This window comes from Cryptomeria japonica, chromosome 1, assembly GCF_030272615.1.
Source record: "Cryptomeria japonica chromosome 1, Sugi_1.0, whole genome shotgun sequence".
Taxonomy (NCBI): domain Eukaryota; kingdom Viridiplantae; phylum Streptophyta; class Pinopsida; order Cupressales; family Cupressaceae; genus Cryptomeria; species Cryptomeria japonica.
Window position 1 is genome coordinate 152,361,817 of NC_081405.1, and position 25,413 is coordinate 152,387,229.

The following is a 25,413-nucleotide window of genomic DNA, read 5'->3' on the forward strand; positions in this document are numbered from 1 at the left end:
TGGATGGGTGGAGAATCAAAGACTGGGTTCATCTGCCTCTGAGTATATTCATATTCTTGAGGGGTTGTTGCCCATTTGGGGGCTTTCTGTCGAGTTCTCTATTTCTGTATTCTTTTCTAGGCTTGAGACCTTGTTCTTTGTACTGTTCAGTTTGAATTAATAAATTTTTACCCCTCTTTTTTCAAAAAAAAATAAAGATGTGTTCAAATTAAAATTTTACTTAAATCTATCTTATAAAAAATATAAAAATAACTTTTTAAATTCATTTTCAAAAATATAATTATATATTTAGACTTTGATTACAATAATGTATAATTAAAATAAAAATAAAAAAATTACAAAACAATATATTATTAAAAATAAATATAAATAAATAGTACATGATAAAAGAATTTTTAAAAGGGAAACTAAATTGATTAAAAATTAGAGGAGAATCTTTTCAAAGATCTTTTTTAAAAATACCTGTAAATGCAATTTGGAGAAGTTTTCAGTTCTTATAAATCAAATAACTTCCCAATACTATCTAAGTCCCTTGAACAATGGAAAAAACCAATGATATCGTCCAAAAAATTGTTCATTCCTCAAGGGGAAAAGCCAATAAAATTAGCAAATTATTTGTATATGTTTCGTTAGAAACGGAAAAATCCTTGGCAATCTAATGAAGCAATGGTTAATTTAATTCAAAGGACACATACACTAGAGCAGACATAACCGCAGTCAAACAAAAATTCAGCGAGTACAACAAATGGACGCGATTGTTTAAATTGTCTTGCGTTGAAATAATACAGTTTTGACCATTGATTGCCAAAATCAGGTCACTCACTTCAAATAAAGGTATGCCTTAACCAAAATTATAAATTTATATTTAATAATATATTAATTATATCATAAACCATAAATCTATTATTAACAAATTCTACAATATCATTATTTATATTAAAAAGTTAAAATTAAAACTATTAAAAAATTAAATCAATTATAAATTTATATATTACAATATAAATGTGAAACAAAGAACATCAAAAACAAAAGAAAAAACATTTTATTTTTTATTTTTTATTTTTTATATTTAAACTGAAAAAAATAGATTCATGACTCGTTTATGTTCTAAACTTTGAGGATTTTATTTTTAATTTTTAAACTTGCTTTGAAATTGGGAAAAAAAATTGCAACCTCGAAACCAGCAATGCATGCTTCCTCTTGCTATCTATGTCCTTCTACTTGGGTCCTCTTTTCTGTAAGTGTCATCAAGAAATCGTGTTTTTTACAATCAGTCGCGACACACAAAAACTGAGATAAACAGAAACAAAACAATATGTTTTACATGTTAGGGTTTTTTTACTACTAGAATATTTAATTATATTTAGTCAACTATGTTTAGCTGTTTTATTAATGGTCATTTAAGTTCATTTAATTCGTTTAATATTTAGCTTAACTATTGCTTCTTTTATTAGAAGGCATAGTTAGTTTTTTAACGTTTTTGTTTTTTAGATTTTTAGCTTCAGTTAAACGATTTGTTCTTTTTAGAGCACCATCTTGTAATCTCTATTTAAGTAGCCTTCTTCTCCTTCGTTAACTACATCAATTATTTGAGCAATTAATTTTTTATGATATCAAAGCAAGTCAATGGAAATTTTTAAGATTTGGCGATTTAATAAAAATTTGAGCCTCCCTACCTAGAAATAATTTCCAGAAATGTTTTAAATGATTTTTTTATGAAAAAATCTGATTGTTATTTTTGGGTTGCAAAGGATTTTCAAAGGTTTTTGTGTTAGAATTTTCAAGGGTTCGTATCAAGGAAAACCGCAATTTTTGTTTTGCAGGTTTTTCATGGATCTGCAATTTTCGAGGTTGATTTTCAAGGGTTATTTTGCGACTGAATCGTGCTGGTTTTTTTCCTGGGCATCGTAGTTCTTTTTTTCCTAGGCGTCTTCATTTTTCCTCACAGCTTGAGCGGCGAGTTTTTCCCGATAGGGTTTTAACCTATGTTACCCCGAGTTTCCGGGACGGGGACAACAGGGAACGGCAGGACAAGTTTCCGAGACGGTAAATTTTTTTGCCAATTTTGGGGACAGCAAAGGGGAAGGCTATATAAAATATAGGAAAAATTTAAAATCTATAGGGAAATTTTAAATGTTCATATGAAAAATAGATAAAGCATGTATATATACATTATATTCATATGAAAACATGGATAAAGCAGGTATATGTACATTATAGAACCTTAACGTACCACATTTGTATTCAAAAATCATTGTCAATACTCAACATGCATTCATAATTGAAAAAACATTATCAATATGCCAACACTTGTTTGCATAGAGTTCACTGTTTCTCTCTGGTTGGAGGATGTTTTGATAGTCTTCCATTTCTATGATGACCTACAACCGCTTCTTTATGCACTACAAAGTTTTGGCTGTTTGTGAAATTTTGTACCAAGCTGTTATTCATATTTTTGAGTGCTTTTGGCTATGATTTAGACCTGTTTACCTTTCATAATTGTGAAAAGTCCAATATTGCAGACCTGCAACCACTTTTTTACACACTACCAAGTTCAAAATATTACCAGGCTGCTGCTCATTATTTCTACGTGCTTTTGGAAGTGATTTAGACATGTTTACCCATCATATTAGTGAAAAACCAGTTTTACAGACATATAATAAAATTAAAAAACTTTTTTTTAGCATTTGAGTCTTCTTTTTTTTTAAATGTGCTGGGAAAAGGGGGACAGCTGGCCGTCCCCGGGACAGTTAGGGGACGGGGGGACATCCCCTTTGAGAATCACTTCCGTCCCCAAGTTTCTGGGATGTTTCCCACAAATTTTGCAATTTTGGGGACAACAGGGGGACGTCCCCTAGCTGTCCCCAAAACGTCCCCGGTACGGGGACGGGGGGTTTTAGCCCGGGGACGCGTCCCCAGGTTACGTATGTTTTAACAGGCAGCACGTTTTTTGACAGCGCATTTTTTTTGGAGGTTGTGTTTAATTCTACACGTGTTTCTTTGACTATGTTTTTCCCTACAACAACGGATTTTTGACAGGATTTTTCCACACGATCTGTTCTTTTCTATGTGCACGCAAAGGTCTTTGCTCCCGAAAGTTCTTTTTAACCACGATTTTTTCTTGGCAGCTCTGCAATTTATTTCACGATCTTGTATGAGGATTTTGTGAGGGTTTCTGCTGGTACAGGATTCGTGTTTTCTGCTGCGGGTCTGAGTTTTTTTTTCCCACAAAATCTCCTCATAATGGATCAGATCTGGTTTTTTTCTACAAGGAGGTTCAAGCGATCTGGCTGTTAGGTCTTTTATAATTTTTGCCCATTAAAAAAATATAATATTTGTTGGGTTTTTTAATTTTTATACCTTAAAAAAATAGGGATAGTTTTAATTATTTTTTTACCCCAAGAAATTATTTTCATGGGATTTATAATTTTTTCTCCTCAAAAAAATATTTTTGGGTTTTTTTATTTTTGCCACAAAAAATCATGGAAGGGTTTTGCTTGATTTTTGAGGGTCGCATGATGTCTGGTGTTTTGCCACGTGACGTTTTAGAGTTTGTTCAATTTTTTCCTCAAAAATAGTTTTAGGGTGTTGTTCCTGTAGGGTTTTTACTATTTTTTCCACAAAATTTGATGACTTGTGAAGTGAAAAAAATTGATATTTGCACCAACATTCGAAATTGTTGGGATGAATTCAACCAAAAAAATTGGAAACATTCCAAACCCTAAAAAATCGAACCTTGTTTGATTCCACAATAATTTCAAGTCATACCCAATTCCAAGACATATACCCGAAGTCAGCAAGTAAACCAGATGATTCGGTAACTTAGTATGCTGGGCAAGAAAGTGTTTCAAAAGTGTAAAATAATCCAATTGTATGGAAAATTGTCATGTCCCCTCCTTGATCTATATATATATCTCTGTAAAGCGGAAAATCAAACCCTAGGTGTTCCCCCACTCCAAGGAGAGAGAAAGGAGGTCACTAGGATTGACGGTTTTCACTTAGGAGAGACTTTACATTCAAAAGAGGGGTTGAAACTCACAAGATCCAATCCCACACAATGCAAGATTGAATTCTAAATGAGTTTCAAGGGTTGAGACAGCAAGGATACCCTCTTTTGTAAAGAATGTAGATAGAAGGATTGAACTAGGAGTGTATGTAAAAGTAGGAAAGATTCGCTTGTAGACGGAGATAGAGACACGGGATGTAGCTACGGACCTGAAATTAGCAGTAAAATGTCGAGACGATGCTGTCCTGCAAGTTTGAACGAAAGTTGACGGGATGATGGCGCCCGGAGTGCACACAGTCCTCCAAAAAATCCGCGAAACGAAGGGGGATCTGTTCGTCTCTGCACAAGGATTCCAGATCTTCAATTACAGCCGCGTACCTACAACCTACACACAGAAAAGAGAGGACGATTGGGGGGTTAGGGATTAGGGGTTTGCCTTCAGGTCAAACCCCGGTTTTGGAATTAACCAAGAAATGAGAATGCTGTAAATGTAAATGTAAATGTTTGTAATGTAATCAAGTACTGATACCTTGTTGTAAGAATGTTTGTATTGTTACATGCGAAGGTGTAATGATATTGTATGTTGTATGTTGTATGTTGTATGTTGTATGTTGTATGTTGTATGTTGTAGGTGATCTCCTCTTCAATGGTTGAATCCTTGTCGTGAATGCAACACCTAGCCTTGAATGGAGACCTAGAATGCTCAATTGCTTGAAGGAATGCTTGAATGTTTGAATGTTTGAATGTTTGCCTATCGCTTCCGCCTCTTGCACACATATGTTTTTTCTTCCTCTTTTCGTGAGGGGAAATGTAGTTTATATACTTGTCAATTAGGGTTAGGAGACTGATTTTCCGACCTTAGGCCAACCTAGGAGCATTATTTTCCAAATTGCAAGCTTGAAGACCCGATGCCCAACAAGAGACCAGGCCCAAAATAGGGCCAGGGACCAGGGCGCTGGGAGCCATGGTCCCACCTCCCGGGGCAGCAGGGTGCAAGGAGGATCAGGCCAAGGTGCAGAAAGATGCAGTTTTTGATGTCGTAAACAGGTTTCGGGGTCTTCATTCAGGTTCAGTGTTGCGCCGCCATCGTGAAGACCCAGATGCAGTCGAAATTGCAAGTGTCGCAATTTTATGACGCTACAATCTCAAATGAAACAACTATTATTATTAATTAATATATTACTTACCAACAAATGATTATTTCAAATTTATTCATTAAATATTATTATTTAATTAATATTCATTTATCTTTATTACTAATAATATTCTTGAAATATTCAAATCAAATAAATTAATATTATATTATAATCATTGGAAATATTATAAAAGAATATTACATATTAATAAATTAATAATATTATTATTAAAACAATCATTAATGAAACAATAATAACTGTAATAGCCCTACATCTAAATATTAATCCACTAAATTAATGTCTAAATATTTAATAAATTGATGTAATGATTAAATATTAATTTACTCTAAAAACCCAAAGCATGAATGACGAAACATTTAGCCTTAAGGGCACAAGGATAGTGGCGGTTGAACCAGCCAAGAGTCATGTTTAAAAGTAGTTAAATTTAAAGCAATTAAAATAGTTATCTAAAAAGGTGTGAGTTAATGATGAAAACAAGCGATCTTGTTAGAGGTGAGATATGTTTATTATAGCGATCCATGATGGGCAGCAATCATTCGATTCAAGCCAGGCACAGATTAATATAAAACACAGAAAATTAAGATAACAAAGGGTGCGATTTGTGAGATGTGTCCTATTTGAATGGTTAATTACTGAAGGAAGATGTCTCTTTGGTACCGGTTCTCTTGGGAAATATAAATGACATTTGAAAACCGAACGGAAAGGGAATATCCTTATTCGTTAGACAAAGAAATGGAAATAGGGAAAAAAGCTCAGATAAGGAGATGTATGGCAGAGAATAGGAGAGAGGATTGGATCAGATCAGAACTGTTATTAAATTACAGGCAGAACATCCTTGGTCCTGGTGGTATGCATGGTGATGTGCTTATTATGTATGCTTAGTATATGAAGTCCGATAATGTCTTCATGCAGAATTTTAATAATAGTATTAACATAGTCTGAAATATGTATTATAGCAATGCATAATTTCATGACAGTGGCAGACCAGATCTGACATGCGTCAGATCTGTCTGCCATTACAGCCACTAAATATATCATAACTAATAATGTTTTAAGCACTGGTAGTATTAATAATAGGTTATTAGCAAATATATAAATAATTGATAATATTATTTAACTTATTTATTTATTGATTTATATGCTCAAATCAGAATAAGAATCATATATAATCTTACTATATATATATATAATGTTTTAAACAGACAAATAACAATATTAGATTGTAAAATCAAAAGAGTTCATAAGATAATAAACAGTAAGAAGAATACGTTTATATTTAAATAATTCTTGTTATTACTGTCAGTGTTTAAGAAATTAAGTCCCAAGATAGGGTGGGAATCAGCAACCTGTAAACCTTAAGAAATCCTATTTGATTGTGGTATCCAAGCGCTTTAGTAACAAAGACCATCCTCTTCGTCTTTAAAGCTGAAGCAGTAATAAAAGTTGGCATTCGCATTTAGAATTATGAATGATAAAACTAATTACTTAGTATAGTGAATGAACAATTTAATAATTGATAAATCAATTGAACTATGGAATATCACTGATTTGATTCAAGTCGAGATGGAATTGTTACTTTATCAATCTAGTTTAAGTCATAAGCATATTGAAATAGATTAATTATGGCTAAAACATGTCTAAACCTAGTAGGGGACATTACAAAAATGGGAGCAAAGCATAGCAATATGATCATGGGCAGCACTATGACATGATTTAGGGTGTTATAAACATACATAATTCCATTCCACGGCAATGAGAACATTGTATCATGTGGCATGTCTCACTTATTTGTTATCACAAGAAGAGGAAATTTTTTCCACTTGTATGGGAAAGTAAGGAAGGTGCCTTGTGTATCATAGTTGAGCATGAGGACAGCTAAGAGCATAGCAATGATGTTTTTCATTATTGTAGTGTGCACAAAATCTTTCCATAACTGTAAACACTATAAATGAATGGACTTCATTATATGTAGATGTAGTAAGGACCCATTTGCAATGTCTTTCATGTAATCATAAAATGAGCTCCAAATACTAAAAAGATCATTCTTGACAGCAGGTTGTATGAAAAGAGCAATGTTGTCACACGGTTCCTAGGCCATGGTAACCCATGTAGAAAAATATGCGCATCATACAAAATTTGAAGAAATTTAGCAGAAGGCATGGTTTCTTTTGCAAAGGTTATCAATCTTTGAGATTTGGAGGAGCACGTGCCACGTACAACAGTATGACTGTATACTGTGTTATCTTTTATTGCAATGTTTTCATTACAACATGAAATTTAAACCACTTCTGTGTAACATGCCTTCTGACTCGTGGCACCCATTGTAGGATGTCTTGACCAATACATATGATTGCAGCCAATGGATTTTCAACATAAATAGCTTAAGCAACTACACACAAAAATTTCACATGGGAGAAGAAAATTCCTATATCCCAAAGAAAAGCTTTTGTGGGACCAAAAGCTCACAAAGAAGAAAGGTGTGATCCATATCATATCCCGGAGTAAATCTCATCCACAAAGGGAAACACTCCAGAAAAAGAAATGCAGGAAAAGTTTGGGTACAGAATTTGCAATCAAAACAACACTTGTGGGGTTAAACCCAAGCTGTGGTTTTAACCCAGCTGCATTATGAAGCAAACAGTTGACTTGTCCATTTCCAATTCCATTAGGAGATCCCTCAAATACACAAGGATGTTCTAGCAGTAGCAGCCATATAAAGGAGGAAATATTATGGTTTTAAAAAATAGAAGAGTAGGCAAATTAAAAGATCACATCTCTTAGAAGTAGAAATTTGTAATATAGGCTTGACAAACATATCTACTTGTCTATCTGAGGAACACACTCGAGTACAAGAGCAATTACCTCTACCAACTAGGTTTTTAACCACTAAAGGAATTTTCTAACTAGTTTTAGTGGAAACCAGAGATCATTTGTATAGACCTCTTCTATCTATTTCTTATTCTTGCTGTTGCAATACAATCAAAGTACAACAAAGGCGAATATTTGGTTAACATCATTAACAGACCCAAAACATCCTAGATATTTTGCAGGATATTTCTTTCTATTTCAAGTAATACAACTATAAATGATGTCAAATCTACTCTGAAAACCAAAATATAAAAAAATAAATTCATAAAATATGACTCCCAACAAAAAAACTAACATATACATGAGCTTAGAAGCATCAAAATAATAAAAAATACTGTATAAGAGCTCAGAGATCTTGCTAAACAGAGAAGAGGGAATGGAGCTACAAAAGCAAAAAGAAAAAACCTACACATACAAAAATGTGTTCCAATGAGGTCAAATCTACTCTGTAAACCAGAATTTAGAAAAAGAAATAAATAAAATATAAAGTTCGATGAAAAAAGACATATAAAATGAACTTAGATGTATCAAAATCACAAAATTATGCTGTGCAAAAAGCTGAGAAATCTTCATTAAACAGAGAAGAGGATGTGGAACTACACAGGCAAAAAGAAAAAACTTCAACACGCCAAAAAGCGTTTAAACTCCATTTAATCTGTCTAGAACCATTTTTCATGCCACAAATTGAACTCCAGATTTCTCACTTTAGTCATTTTCAGTTAAATTGTATGGAGCTACTTTGCTTGTGTTCATTTGTAAAGTCATCCCTTTGCTCGTAACACTGGGCAAGTATATGGAAAAGGGGCCCACTTTTGATTCAAAGACATTGGGTATATATTTTTCAAATCACTCCAAAATCACAATTTTGCTGAGATAGCCACACTACGACAGAGATTCACAACCATTTCTTTTCATTTTCTTTGACTAAACCAAGCCAAAACACCAAATCCATAGTATTTCTAGTGCAAGAAACAAATTACTCTTTCTAATCATGAAAAAAAATTGGAAGTTTTAGGTACATGTTCATATTAAACATGTAATTTAGGCACCAGCCGATCATCTCAAAGGCAAGAAAATACTTGAATAAAAAAGGCCCTGAGTTTCAAGGAGTTCTGTTGTACAATTTCACCACTAAGACATCATCTAATTGGAAACAGAGGTTAACTTATAACTTAATGAATCAGAAATGACACAATCAACTTAGCAAACCATCCAAATAATGCAATATAACCATATTTTCCCATCTCAAACATAAAATATACTTCCCCATACAAATCAACTCTATTGCACTGTAGAGGTTATTTTTGCAGTGCAACTTTGTAGGAAGAACTTCTAGATCCAACGGTATAGTTGTTATGATAAACTAGCTTCTTCCCCAATGATGAGCCCATTAGTGAGTCTTGAAATGTTGGAAATGAAATACATCATGTATTTGGATCCAGAAATTCATCCTACCAAATTTGCCATAGAACTCTGAAATTTATAGGCATCTTGAATATGTTTTTTTGCTAAAAGAAGAACGGATCATTTCAAATTTAAAAACAAAGCAACTCCTAGTTTTAAAAGCATAAATCAAGAAAATTCACCCAAAAAGTATATCCTGCATCCCAAAACATCCTCCTAAAAATGAGAAATCTAATACACAGTTGAATACAAATATTCATCTTACCATGTTATTAAAAAAGGGAAAATTATGGCCATCTGATATATGTCTTTTGGCTGAGGAGGAAATGTTCATTCCAAAAAAGAATATAAAGAAACTCCCTTTAAAAAACATAAATCAAGAAAATGCACATAAAAAAGTTATCTGTTGTATACAATTGAATGTGAGAACGATTCATGGCAGTTTAAACCATTATTCATGAACACCTAAAAGGCTAATTTTCATAGTAAGAATTAAAAAGAACGGCAGTGTATCCTGCATCATCATACATACTGCTAAAGTATATTTCATATTTTCCTCATTCATTCAAATTCATGAATTGAACACCCATAAAATCAATCTTCTCGACAAATGAATGCAGTCTGATTGGTCCAGCATATCAATTTGAAGTTTGAACTAAAGGAAGTTGAAAGTCATCTCAGATCCAATTCATTTGAATTTGATAAAAAGAAACATGAAAGAAAAATACCTTCTTCACCCTCTTCCTCATCCTCATCTTCATCACTGGCAACGACAGCCGTGTCATCAATGAAAGCTGATGCCCGTCTGTGCTTCCTCTTTCTGGGTGTCTCATCTTCTTCCTCATCTTCATCTTCTTCAGCAACATCATCAATGAACTGAGAGCGCTTGTACTTGCGCTTGCGACTTGAACCCACGTCCTCATAATCTTCATCTTCTTCCTCTTCTTCGTCCATTTCTTCTTCTTCTTCTGGCTCTTCCTCCTCCTCCTCATCCTCAAAATGTCGGGCCATTTTGGCTTAAGTTATAAAGACCTAAAAATTAAAATGATAGACTACAAAAGTTTCAAAACTCTGTTCCGCATAAGGTCACAAGATCAAATACCACTGATTTTCTCGGAAAGGAAAATACCAAAGAGACACAATATCAAGTAGATAAGTATACTTGTTCTAACTTATACCTGCAGTGAAAAATAATTGCAAGTCTTGTGTTATTTTACGAGGTTTGTAGTAGCTTCCAACAGATGTTGAACACTGGAGATTTAAAACCAGCGACTGCAAAATTCAAGCGCAGTAAGCTTTTCAGAATAGCATAATGTAGCTCACGTATTCTGTCAGGAAAACATTGGAGAAACTTAAGAGAATATAAACAAAAGTAAAAAATGTATATTTGTTGCAAAAATCGTAAATCTTTCTAAATTTCTACTCTATGTTTCTACAAAACGAAACAAACATCGAAAAATCAAAAAAACGCAAAAAAAATTACACCAGACACAACTCGTCGACATAGATATTGTAAAGTTATGTTGCTCTCGGAGGAAGCGGGGTTCCTACAACCCGAAAGCGTAAGTTTTCAAAACCCTAACACACGAATTTCAAGAGAAATTTGAATTCGGCTTTGTCAATCTAAGTCTACTCAATCTACAAGGAAATACAACGAAAAACTCTAAAAAAATGACGAAAATGCAAACAAACTTATCTCAAACTAAAGGCTTTCCTAGGGTTTTGTGATATTTCTCTTCCGTTTTTCTACAGAAACTGTTTCGGCTCCAAACAATCTAACTCTACTCCATCTCTCGAATACACTAAAAAAATGCGAAGAACATAAAAATATGGAAATCGAATTCCATCTACCACACTTTGTAACTCATGGGTTTCCTAATTTTTTCCATTTTTTTGGCAAGCAAACTGATTTCAGCCCCCAGCAATCTAAACTCATCCAATCGGTCGAAAACATCGAAAACACTTTTAAACTATGAAGAAAAGACGAAGGCAATACCTGTGGTAAAAAAAAATTCAGCGTTCGGTGATTTTCTCCCCTTTTTCTCCTTTCGCTCTAGGGTTTCAGCTCAAGGAAAGCCTTCCCTTACGTGCTGAAATGGAAGGAACGCCCTAAGGGCTATTTATAGGCGATCATACAGCGTGGAGGGCCTCTGTGAGCGCCCGCGAGAGATTTGGCTCCCATCTGGTTCTGCCGTGAAGAAATTGCGGCTCCAAAAGAAACAAAAAAAAAAAAATGCAAATAATTAATTAAATTATTTATTGTTCAATAACAATTAAGTATAATAGTTTAAGGGCAGCTTAGATCATGCTTTGAAAGCTCTTGGTCATGTGTTGGAGTGTGACCTTCCTTAGGGTCATACATGATTCCTTTTAAAGTAGAAAACAACCTTGAGAGACTAAGGATTCTCTACAAGGATTAAAATTGTTTTCAAATATTATATGGTGTCTTAAGTGAGGACAAAAAATATTATTTATTTTTTTTAATAAAAGATGTATAATATTATTATAATATGTATTTATATAGAAGATAAATGAAGAGTTAGATGTATTTTATATTGTAAAAAAATATTATAAAAGAGAGTTTTTAATATAGTTGGATTACATGTATTATTGTGTTAATGTCGTTTTTATGTTTCTTTTTTCAAAAGTAGTTGTATTCTTATGTTTTTGTTAGCTCATTCAAATTTGGGTGGTAGTAAAAAAATAATTGTTCACAAAAATAGAGAACAAATAAGGTGTAATGAAATGTTTATTCCACTTTGTGTCAAAATGGAATCTTTGAAACGAAGTACAGGTATTCATCAAAGCATGAATGTAAGAGAATTTGTTAAATGCTTTAGTTGGCATTGCATTGGTTGATATGAATGCAAAATGTAGAAGCATGCAAAAGGCATGAAAGTGTATTGATTGCTAAATTTTTGAAATTGTACAAAAGCTTATGAAATAGCCCTTCAAATTTCTTTACATACTCCCAACCTATGCCAAATGGGGCTTTTCAAATAAGATATAAATATTCATCAAAGCATGAAGGGTAAATGAATTTCATCAAATGTTACAGTTACCACTATGCTAGTCAAAATGAATGTGCAATGTAGCAGCATGTAAAAAGCACGAAAGGCTAGCGATTGTCAATTTTCAAAACTATAGAAAACTTTAGAAGATAAAAATTTAAATTTCTTCATGTTTCTTTTTCTTTGTTTTGTGGGTGAAGACCAATTTCAGTGCCTACATTTTTTTAATTAGCAATAGTGGAAGGTGTGCTTAGTTTTGAGCAATGGGAGGTGTTTGGTTTGCAACTTTCTAAGATAGGGTTTTGATGAAATTGCTAAATATTTACTTGTGTTTATACACTTTTCAATTGGCATTGGTTTTATATTTTCAATGAACACTAGTTTTTTAAATGACTGTGCTTGGTTTAGTGTGTAAATTTAGGGCTCTACACAATTGCTCACATAAGGACACTCTCAAGGAAATTTATAATCTTTTACTATCCAAATCATCTCAAACATTAACATGGCATCTATTAGTAGTATCTAAAACTATACTCAAAATAGTGAACCCAAAATATAAAATATGGTAAAAGGTGGTGGTTGCTTTGACCAATATTAATAAAAGAAATCCTACAAACAAATAAATCAAAAGTTTTGGTTGATGTAAGATTGCCCTTACTCCCAAGGATGAACCTACATTAGACACTTAAGGTTATTTTAAAAGTGAGTTTCTCACTTTCTAGTGACTATAAGAAATCAAGATAATTTCGTCCAACCCTAGAAATCCAAATTGAGTCTTCATCTTGCCTACCTCTCTTTTCACCAAACATTATTCATATTGTTTATGTTTAGTGGCTTTCCTAGTGTGGTTATCCAATATCTCTTCAATCTCATCTTTTTGCTATGGTGGTATAAGATTTTGCATTAGGTCTTATGAGATGTATTAGCACTATTATATGATATCAAGTCATCTCTAACTATTAAAATATCTCAAAAATTATAATGATGAAACTCTTATTGCAAATACGAGTTTATGTTGTCATTGATGTCAAACTTATGGGTTTGGATGTATAACTTAGTAATATTGTTGGTCTGGACGTAGTCTAGTATATTGTAGTAATGGTGGGTTGGTATAGAAGATGTGCAGATGTGTGTAGCTTGTATGTAGATACTTGTGATGGCATATCATGATGTTTTGTGGAGTTTTTAGAGAGCTCTGGTGATGATTTATGTGGTTTGCAATGGTTGCCAGCTAAGTGTGACTGTTCCGATGAATAGCCTAACAATCAGGTTTTGGTCTAGATTATGGCAAATATGCATCATTTGTTCATGCAGTTATAGTATGATGTTGGTGGATGTAAAATCTCATTATATTTCAACCTTCAGATGATCGAGTGTTTTATAATTGGAGATAATTATGTTTGAGTTGTTATTAGTGCAATAACAATGTAGTGGTGTGCAAGAATGCATTGCATTCCTCTGTCTTTGTGAGGCCCTACCCTGAGTCGTCATAGCATTTCAGTTATTTTCATGTTGGACCTATTATTGATACTATATTTTGATGCATTATGGACATAGATTCTATATGATCCAGTGTTTGGATAACATTGATACGATTATGTCATTTACTTTGATTTGCAGTACTTTATTTTGGTGCTTGAAATTATGGATGCATTCTCCATAAATGATTTAATTCCATGTTTATGATGATGATGTCATTTAGTAGATTGTTGTATGTGGGTGTTATCAGATAATTGGATACTTGATTTTTATAATTGAAATTTTATGCGATGTCTGAATTGTATTTTTTTTTATAATATTATATTTGATTTTTGGAATTACTAATGTGCAAATGAGATGTGCAGGAAAATTATTCCATGTAACCCATGGAAACTATTCGGAGAATCAAGCCTAGGCCTATGTGTGATTGTGAAGCCAGGGGTTGTCTATTTGGAGAGACAACACCTTGTTTGTAAATGTGTTTTAATTTGTAAATGTTATGTTTGGATGTGTGTTTAATTTGGAAAATTGTTTAATTTTCAAATTCCAAAAAAAAGGGACATTTGCCATGTTTAATTTAGTGATGTGTAATTCTTTTTGTAGTGTCACTTAACACATGTATTGTAGGATGAGTTGGCATTGACATGTCTCTTTTGAGGAAATTTATTTTACCAATGCATATATTTTCTATTATCTTAAAATGGTCCCAAGAAAACCTTGGATAGGGAGCCATTAGAAAGGTCAACTCAAAGTTGACCCGTAGGTAAACTTTGGGTGGACTTCTAGGGGGTTAAACTAACTCTTGGGGTCAAGTTAAGAGCATTTTTAGTGGTCCATATGATGTACCTATGGATGAAGGCCAAATTTAGCCATGTATCCACTCGCTAGGGCCTGTTTAGCCTCCCCAAAAATTGAGTTTCCCAAGTTGGCCAAATTTTATCTTTAAAAGAGTCTTCCTAGGTTAGATAACCCTCCTCATGAGTGGCATTACTCTTCCCCATTCCTTTTACCTTTTTCGAGGTGTCTTGGCTAAAGAGTCTATAAGGTACTGGGAAGACTAACCAATGAACATCCTTCACCCTTCCCAAGTGAGCTAGAAAGAGTGAGGAGTGTCTTCATATGGAAGAGTTTGGGAGGGAGAAGTTTGATCACCCACTCTCCATTTTGGAGACTTGGATTCTTGAGCAAGTTTTGTAAGTTTTTTTGGAGGAATTTGGCTAAGTCTTGAGAGGAAAAAGGTTGTGGATTTGGGTAACTCTCCTACAACTTCATTTCACCCTTTTGACAGATTTAAGGTTGGTTGAACTCCTATCTCATGTATGTTGTTGATTTTGAAAAGATTGTTGTTGTAATTGTTTTTCCATTGTTGTTGTTTTTTATATGCGTAGGAAGATGTTGAGTTCTTACTTATGTGTTTTTGGTTGAGTTTTTATGTTATTGTTTTGGGAGTTTTCAAGGCCAAACTCATCCTTGGGAGGGTAGAGTGGCCTTGGGGTGAAGGGTTGTTTGACAGCCTATGAGTGAGAGGTTCTCTTTGGAGGAGAGTGAATCACAAGGGATTTTGTGACCCTTGCTGCATAGTAATTTGTTTATGCAATGGGGGTCATAAGAGGCGTTTTGTTGGCTTGTATGTCTTGAGGAACATAAGGGATTATAGGGACAAGTTTGGAACTTGTGGATGTGTTTATTTGCAGCCTTGTTATGGCATTATGTTCTCTACTTGCAAAATTCTCCTCGAGATACTTAGTCCACCTTCACGCCACTTGAAAAGTCACATATGTGATGTTGTTTAGCCTTGGGTTGCGAGTGTCTTTTGTTTTTATGAGTTTTCTGGTTATATGTGTTTGAATGTGTGTTTCTCGTCTAGTCTTGATTCTCCTAACTCGGGGGTGGCTTCTAGTAAGCCTAGGTTGGGAGGTGAGCCTCCATGGTCACAACCTTCGAATTTTATTGCAGGTTTTACTTGGGAAAAGATTGGAAGGAAAAGCTTTGAGTGGATCCTATCATTATTTGTATTAAGAAAATATATGTATTTGGGAAGCCCTCATTTAGTAGAAATGAGAGGCTAGGTTTTGTATCTACCTATTTGTAAAAGAATTTCTTATTGTATTTTAGTAGCAGCAAATAAAAGAAAAAGAATTTTCTCATTGTATGTAGTTGCAAAAAAGTAAATGAACTATTGGAATAGATTCTTCCATGTAAAAAAAAAAAAGATGTATTTTAAATTTGAAGTATTATTATATTTTAAAAAAAAAAAAGGGAATTACATTTGTTGAATATTTTTGTGTTGATATAGTTGCTGGAAAAGAAAGATTTAGAATGATATTATATTTTGTCTTTAAATGTTAAAAAAAAAATGCATTAGATCTTGCAACTTATTGTATTAAATGTTCTTTTTTAAAATAATAGTTGCAGCTGTAAATAAATAGCATGTTAGTGAAAAGAATATAAATCTAGTTATAGAGTTATTAAATCAAAAGAAAATTTAATTATGTAATTTACTATTATGTTATTTACTATTTTGTCATTTACTATTTTGTTAGAAAAGAAGAAGAGAGAAATAGTTTATCTAGTTTGTATAAATAATCTGTAACAATTATACATTTAGGATTAAATAAATTAGAATAAAATACGTTGTGCATGAGTGTAGGCACATCAAATATATATATATATATATATATATATATATATATATATATATATATATATATATATATATATATATATATATATATATATATATATATATATATAGTTTATTTGTAAATATATATATATATATATATATAAAATAAAATAAAAAAATTTAACCTTAGATCGGGATGGGGGAGCTGAGGGCTCTACCCCACCCCACCCCCTCACGGCTTGTCGCAGTGCGGTGTGGCCGCCACTGCGGATTAAGTCGCAGTGGACGGCTCGACTGCCACTGTGGGTTAAGCAGCAGTGGTCGGCTCAGCCGCAACTACGGGTTAACTGTAGTGGATGGTTCGACCGCCACTGTAGTTAAACCGCAGTGGTCGGTTGCGGCCGCCACTATGGTGAACCTGTTTGACCCTGCCGCCCCCTTTGAAGACTCTTTGGCCTCCCTTCTCCCTCCTTGCCACCATGAAACCTACAACACACACACACACACACACACACACCAAAGGCAACAAAATAAAATAAAATAAGATATGTTAAAATAAGCAACCCTAACCCATTTTCAGGTTAGGGTTAGAATTTTAAAAAAAAAGATGTGTTAAGATATGCAACCCTAACCCATTTTCGGGTTAGGGTTAGCATTTGGAAAGAAAGAAAATAATAAGTTAGGTTATAAGAAATAACCCAACCCTAATTAAGGTTCGAAATTTTAAAATGACTAAATTGAAAAGAGGGGAGGGTGGCGGAACTCTTTTCAATTTGTGATGGGTAAAACCCATTTACAATTGAATTAATTAAATAGGAAAGTTAATTTAAAACCCTTTTACATTTTAATTAATTAAATAGGAAAGTTATTCCTACATTAGTTTTTGGGAAATTAATTTTTATAGTAATAATATTCACAATTGATTTAATTTTATTAACTAGGGTTATTAATGAGAAATTTTATATAATTAGTTTTCATATTTAAATAAATATGAATGTTTGGGTTAAAATTCCTTTGGGAAATTTTATTAGTGAAATTTATTAATTGTATAATGTAAAATTTTAGCCTATGAGGTCATTATTGGCCGAATATTTAATAGTTGAAATTTAAATGTCAAAGGGGACTTAAAATTTGACTTTAATATAAAATGAAATTATATGGCAAATATAATAATTGATTTGGTCAACTTTATTAGTTATATTTAAAAGTGCAATCGTGTATGTTCAATTAATTATTTTTAATATGAGTTAACATTATTTTTATTTAGCCTTGAGTATTTTAAATACTATTGAGATAATTAATATCTCTCGATTCTTGTTGGAGAATTTTAATTAGAGGAAATTAATTAGTTTAATTAGATTAATTAATTCAGTTGTGACGACCCTTTTTAGGGAATAATTAGTCTACTCTCTAGATTAATGCGAAAATGACAGAGTTGAATTAAATCAACTTAGTAAACTATTCTATTTAACCTAGAGTTAACCCTTAGTTAAGACAAAACTTATTTAATTCCATTTTAAATGTAGATTATTTAATGTATTTATGTTGTTTAAAAAAAATTGTTGTTCCGTTTTTGCCCAAAAGTTTGGGCATGACAGTCTTCAGTTTGTTGGAGTGATATGGTTTGTTGATTGGGATTCCTTGATGTTAAGTAGTGATATGTTGGTCATCTACAAGTGTGTTTGGTAGTCTGCATTCAAGTTTGAGTAAGATGCATTGGTGTACGTTAACAAAGTTAATCATTTGGGATTGATCTATGGTGTTTTGGTTCATGCGATATCATGCAGTTGCACAAGATTTATTTTGAAAGTGTTTGGAAGGTGTGCCAACATAGTGTGATGCCTCACACATTTTATTTGTCATTTGCATTGCATTACACACTATTTTGGGGCTAATTGTTGTGTATTTGAAAGTTACATCTAATTAGATCAACCTAAATGAAGTTATTAGGGTTGTGAATGGTATATAAAAAATGGAATCATTGTGTAGATGTCATGGGATGATGTGTATGTTTTGTGAAGTGAATGTGAAGACTTGTACAAAGGTTCACAAGAATAGCAGAGCAATAATGAAGGCAATTTTGAATGTGTTTTGAATAGTGAACTATGATCGACATTTCAAGGGATGCAGTTCCTTGCAATTCAATCCTATTGATGTTTCAGTATTAGAAGTTTTGTATCTTGTCCTGAAGAAGTGATCTTCAATGTTTGCAAGTCCTTATTGTATCTTGCCCTAAGGTTGTACACCCTAGTCTTGCAAGTCATCTTAGGAGCAGTGAGCTTCTTGGCCTCTCACCTAAATATTACAACTTGTTTATCATATAGTGAGATAGTTCTCACTATGGTTTTTCCTAGTTTGGGTTTTCCACATAAAAATCTTGGTGTTCACATGTGGCTTCTTTTCTATTTCCAGCTATTTACTTTCATGCATATGGTAGATAGAATGAATATTAAGTAAAAGGTTATATCTGATTAAGTTTTAGTATATATTGTTGACTTGGTGGTCAGCACCTCCTTGGGGACTCATGACATGGCTTAACCGTCTCCAGTGGATCAGGTTAAATATGGTGTATGTATCAGACATTGATAGTTTGAGCTTTTGGCGCAATGCAAAATGATTCCAACATACGTTGATTAACCCCCCGCCCCCTCCTCTCAACATTTGGTAGTGTTCAACAATTGGTATTAGAGAAAGGTTCCTAAAGAAACAATCTAACAACTAAGGTAGATCCAATTATTAGACACTATGTTTGGATCAAAAAAGGATTTGGATGCTATGGAACAACACGAGTGGAATATTGATGTTGTGGTGGATGTGGAAGGAGAATTGAAATATGCTCTTGTTGATCTAGATTAACACAGGGAATAATGAAAGAAAGCAAAAGAAAATATTTTATATGTGAGAAAGCTACTTCATGAAGGAAAAAAGGCCATTGAAGATTTTGAAACAAAGTTACGTTACAAAACCAAATAATGTACAAGACTTGAAGAGGAAGTGCTTATGCTAAAGAAATAACTAAAAGATTCAACAAAACAAATTGATGATGGCTTGAATCTTAAAGGTGGTAGTGAATTACTTGATATGATGTCGAGTGCTTAGGAGCAAAACAAAGATAAAGGCAAACTTGGCTTTGAGAAAGGTGATAGTTATAAGACTCGTAGCAAATAAGATAAAGGAAAGGAAAAGGTCAAGTATGAATTAAAGGAAATTGAAAAGGTGAAAATCTAAGTCAATGGTCAAATACATGAACCAAATGAAACACTAATAAAAGCCTTTAAACAAACAATTCAACTATTATACCTTAGCTTTCTCACTCCTTCCTCTGATTGAGCTTGATGAAGTGGATGCACCCAATTGCTCCACTTGATTTCCTCTTTTGATGAGGGATGTGTGGATTTCTCTCCACTTCACAACAAGATGGGATGATATGGATTGAAAATGAGAAATGGACTTGCTTTTGATGAGGCAATATTTTGGCATTATGGGGGTATGGGAATGGATTTTGAAGCTCAAATGGACATCATAATATTGCATGAAATATGGTTATAATTATGAAGGGTGAAAACTCCAATGTATAGAATGGAGAGGCTCAAAATGGAGGGCCAATATTGAATTGAGATGAAGGGCTAGGATAGAAAGAAAGTGGGAGAGGATTGAAAGGACAAAGTGGGAGATCCAAGAGAGTTTTTTATTATTAGTAAATAGTATTTTATATTAATTTTAAAGATGATTATATTCATAGTTCACTAGCTATGTATAACAGTGTTCAAAAAATACCAATCCATCGAATGCTAGCTATCAACATGATTCCTAACCATATACTATCATCCCTTAACAAATCACTTTGATCTAAACAAACAAAATTCAAAATAGAGCACCGTGACGACATCCCTCTTAACTTGCCTCCAGAATTACCTTCCCCTTGCCCTCCATCACCTCATCTCGTGCAACATTCTGACTTACAATCTCTAGTTTGATCCTACTCTTGGATGATTCACCTCGCGACAGAAGTCATACTCTTTTTGTCTTCCTCGATCCCACTGAGCGGCCCCTCTTGCATTTTTGAGGAGCTTCTTTCTCCTTAATAGCCAAGAAATCACTATGCGGTCCCCATTTAGAAAGTTCCTTCTAAATCTCTAGTGCTTCCATCGATCTGATGTAAGCCTTCACCCTAGGCTTCCCAATTTATGTCAATGCCCTTCTAACCTCCTTGTTACAATTTACACTCCAAAGCAAGAATGGCCCTCAAGGGTGGAGTGAATTCACTTGTAACATGAATCCACTTGCCGACCGAACATACAAACCCTTCCCTATCACAATCCATTCCCAAAAATCTATCCAACCCCTACAACCACTATTTTCTCATACAACTATTCACAATCCAAACTACACTGATCCTTGGCTCCAACTTGAGACACCACGCAAGGAACAATATGGAGACGATATCCTCATTTGTGCGGTATCAAAGCTCTACTTTAAGGTATTCATCTCCTAACATAATTTTGAACCAAGTAAGAAAAGCTTGGTCCTCAAAGATGAAAATATTTGATAGTCTTTCATCTATGATATGGCCCCAAAATGCCAACATCTGTTTTGCGGTCTATAACGAAAAATTGGCCTCTATTTCCTTTAGTTCTAGTAGTCTCTGCACACCAAACTTCTCTGAGACACCCAAAATACTGTCGCATTTAAGAATTTCAAAAATGCCAAATGCCACTTCCAATTTACCATCACATCCCTAATAGATTTGACAACTCCTCCAGCTAGATTCTTGTTGAGCCAACTTAGGAGATTTTTTGATCTTCGAGCTCCAAGTTGTAGCTAATGGCCTAAAGTAAATGGCATGTTGTGTATTGGCTTTCCCTGTCATTTTTTTCTTGACATAAGTAACCACCGATATTCATTGCCAATTGTGTTGCCGATATGATTTGCAATCAATATACTTCAATCATATGTCCTTCTCCTGCCTTACGCCAACTCCACACAAGCACTATTGCATCTCACCTCACTCTCGAGCTTTGAATCACAACATTTCAATTGGAATTAATAAACTTAACACCCCCTTTAAATTGATATTGAATATCTATGAAGCATAAAACAATCCCCTCCTTCATCCTAGCTCTATTCTAGATCGATCACTTTCTCAAAACTCCATTTGATTTCTCTCAGTGGGATATCAACAACTTCTTTGGCTTGAATATCCACCTCCTGATTACCTTCTCTTCAAGTGTGGGATACCCTAAATTTTGAGAATTGACTTAGTTGTCTATTGATGATCTAGATAATTTTTTCAATTTTCTAGTGTAATACACTCCCCTTCAAGACGACTATAATTTTTTAATCTCCCTCCAGCTACAAGTTCCTCACTCCTAGTATTTTTGCCAATTGGATTGCCATAAGTGTTGCATTTGATTCTACAATATTGTTGGTACCTAACCCTAAACCTTGACTATATTTAGCCAAAACAAATCCTTCGTTGTTTCTTGCCACGCTGATGGGATGGGGTTTGGGATAGACTACCCTAGTCTATGCTCTTGGATCCTTTCCTTGGATCACCAGGTGTTCTAACCACACCCTAGGGTCTCTAGGACTTCCCCTGCTTGTTGAATCCCCTGACCTTGCCCAATCCACCCACCAACAAGTTGAAAAACTACTCCTAAGGTCTCACCTACTCATGAGATTCAAGAAACCCTTACTTAGGCCAATAAGGGTTAGGCTTGTTCCACACCTTCCTAGGTCTTAGAAAGGTTAGGTCAGGTCTAATTCATGGTTTTTCCACCCATTCATGTGCCCCCAAGAGGTTTCAATCTTCCAACCCCTTACCGATTTCACTATTTTGTGTTTTGCCTACAAAATAGGGCTACAAGGATTATGACCAATTAAGCCTCCTACCCAGTCCTTTAGGGCTCCCTCTCAAAAATGATGTACTTGCTTGTGAAACTTCCCAAAACATCTGCTATTCATTTGGCAAGGACTCAAGGATTTTTTAGGTTTTAGGCCTCCAAGTGTCCGTACATTGCCCTAGGTGGATTTTAAGGTTTTTAAGGGTTTTTAGGAGGGTTTTTAGGCCTGCCAGGGTCACAGTGTAGGTTTGGTGCTCTTGCCACCTTGTTTGGATTGGTGGAAGCTCCTCCTTCACACCAATGATACTCCACTCACCCCTCTACAACCCCTCCAAAGGGTGTCTCCTCCTCTAACCTTCCTTGCTCTCCAAGACCTCTGCAACTTAACCCTTCCTAGCCGGGCACTATCCAGTCTCACCTAGGAATGGGTCTTTAGATGGCCTCCTTGCATTTTCAAGGGCCCTGCTTGCTATGAGGTATATTACAAGGTCTTTAATCTCATTCCCCATGGTTTCATGGTGATTCCATTATTTACAACACACCACACTTATAAACCAAAATCTAATCTAATTGCTCAAAATGAAAGTATTTACACCATAGAAGACACTCCACACAGTTTTGCACGAAAATCAATCCTTAAACATTCTTCTTTTACTCCATTTGTGTCGATTGGCAACAAATTGCAGTCTCAGTCAAATCCCTTTGCTTGGGCCGTACAAAATTTGACATCCAACCCCTTAATTTAGGGTTTGCAATTACTTATAGCACCTTTGCCTTGGTCTATGTGGCCATATTAGGGTTGTCCATGCCACATTAAATATTTTGGCCTCATGGTGGAAAAGTTGCTTGACAACTTTTAAAAGTTGTCATGCAACTTTTGCAACTTTTGAGCAACTTTCTCAATGTTGCTTTTCTTGACTCCTAGACCCATATTGGGAAAACCTAAGGACACCAACATTCTAAGAAGGACCCCTAAACACCTCAAAGGCACACATACCCTCTATTTCCAAAAAAACTCAACTTTTGACTCATGACCCTAGGACCTCAACTAGGACCCTAACTAGGACCAATGAGCATATGGCTCTTATTCTATATACAATGGCTTCATTGAGAAGCAAAAGAACAATAAAAAACAAATGGTGGGAGCCCTTTGAAGGGTGCTCCTGCACTATACTCGCCCTCTGCAACAAACTAAGAAATTAGGGGAGTGAGAAGAGCCAGATCAATGGCAAGCTTCTTGAACTTGCTCTCCTCCACCCAAGTAGCTTCAGATACAGGTTGGCCTGCCCATTTCACTAAGCGCTCCATGTAGACCTGGTGTCTAGTAGACTTCTTCACCCTTGACTCCAAGATCTCTTTTGCTATAGGCTACTTCACTCAAGGTAAAGCATTCACATCCAAGTCTTGTAGAACCTTGGCTTTGTTCTCAGTCTACCCTTCTATCTCACCCTTGTACATGATTAGATCAACAACATTGAAGACTGGTGAAATGACTAAGTCTGAAGGAAGTTCAACCTTATAGGCATTCTCACCATATTTTTCTAGAATTCTACAAGGTCCTACCCTCTTCATTTGCAGTTTGGTAGGCTTACCACTTTGCATCCTAGCTTTGCTCAAATGGACCATCACATAGTCACCCACCTTGAACTAAACCTCTCTCCTTTTCTCATCCATTTTGGCCTTCAGTTTTTGAGTGGATTCAAGGATGGCTTTCTTGACTTGCTCTTGAACTTCCTTGATGGTTTGAGTGAAGTCCTCTACTTGCCCACTCTGCATCTCCATGGAACCAAGTTCCCTGAGTTCACACACTCCTCTTGGATGTCTACCATAGACCACCTCAAAAGGACTTCTTCCAGTGGTCCTATTTACACTGTCATTATCTGCATACTCTGCTTGAGGAATGACTAGGTCCCATGTCTATCCATACTCCTTAGTTAAGCACCTCAACAAATTGCCTAACACCCTATTGATGACTTCAATTTGAGCATTAGTTTGTGGATGGTAAGTTGAGCTAAATGAGAGGTTAGTTCCAAGTCTCTTCCACACTATTTTCCAAAAATGGGCCATGAACTTGTTGTCCCTATCTGAAACAATGCTTAAAGGGAGTCCATGAATCGTAACAATCTCCTTAAAGAAGAGATGTGCAACATAGCTAGCATCATGTGTAGTCCTACATGGAATGAAATGGCTCATCTTGGAAAATCTATCCACTACCACATAGATGTTGTCCATACCTGTCTTTGTCTTGGGAAGCCCTACTACAAAGTCCATGCTTATGCATTCCCAAGGCCTATTAGGGATCAGTAATGGTCGACAGAGACTAGCATTGCTCGATCCTAATTTTGCTCTTTCACACACACCACATTGCTCCACATACTTCTTCACATCTCTTGGCAACTTTGGCCAATAGGAGTACCTTTGTACTTGTAGCGTCCTAAAATTGCGACACTTGCAATTTTGACTGCATTTCGGTCTTCACGATGGCAACGCAACCTGAATGGAGACCCCGAAACCTGATTACGACACTGAAAACTGCATTTTTCAAGTACCCTGGCCTGAACCTCCTTGCACCCTGCTGTCCCGGGAGGTGGGACCAGAGCGCCCAGCGCCCTGGTCCCTCAGGACCATGGCGCCCAGCGCCCTGGTCCCTCAGGACCATGGCGCCCAGCGCCCTGGTCCCTGGGTCCTATTTTGGGCCCGGTCTCCTAAGGGGTCTCGGGTCTTTTTGTTTGCAATTTGGAAATTAACTTTCCTGGTTGGCCTAAGGTCGGGAAAATCAGTCTATCAGCCCTAATTGACAAGTATATAAACTACATTTGCCTCTCCCATTTGAAAAAAAAAGAAAAAAAGAAGAAGGTCATATGTGTACAAGCGTGGAAACTATACTCAAGCATTCAAGCATTCAAGCATTCCTTCAAGCAATTGATCATTTCAAGTCTCCATTCAAGGCTAAGTGTTGCATTCAAGACAAGGATTCAACCATTGAAGAGGAGATCACATACTACTACAACATACAACA

General features: G+C 35.0%; 1 protein-coding gene across 4 annotated transcripts in view; it reads right to left on the reverse strand.

The window, feature by feature from the left end:
- LOC131079723 (putative transcription elongation factor SPT5 homolog 1) overlaps positions 1–11,679 on the reverse strand; it is a 44,107-nt gene extending 32,428 nt beyond the window's left edge. Inside the window, exons 1-3 of one of the 4 annotated variants that reach the window (XM_058017753.2) lie at positions 11,432–11,679; positions 10,614–10,763; positions 10,164–10,467 (exon numbers count right to left, since the gene is read on the reverse strand). In XM_058017753.2, the coding sequence (XP_057873736.1) occupies positions 10,164–10,446 (283 nt within the window). In that variant the 5' untranslated portion in view covers positions 10,447–10,467; positions 10,614–10,763; positions 11,432–11,679. Of the gene's footprint in view, positions 1–10,163; positions 10,488–10,613; positions 10,764–11,431 lie in introns of all 4 variants that reach the window. The other 3 variants (XM_058017752.2, XM_058017755.2, XM_058017751.2) reach the window with 3 other exon arrangements.
- Positions 11,680–25,413: the final 13,734 nt, after the last annotated feature.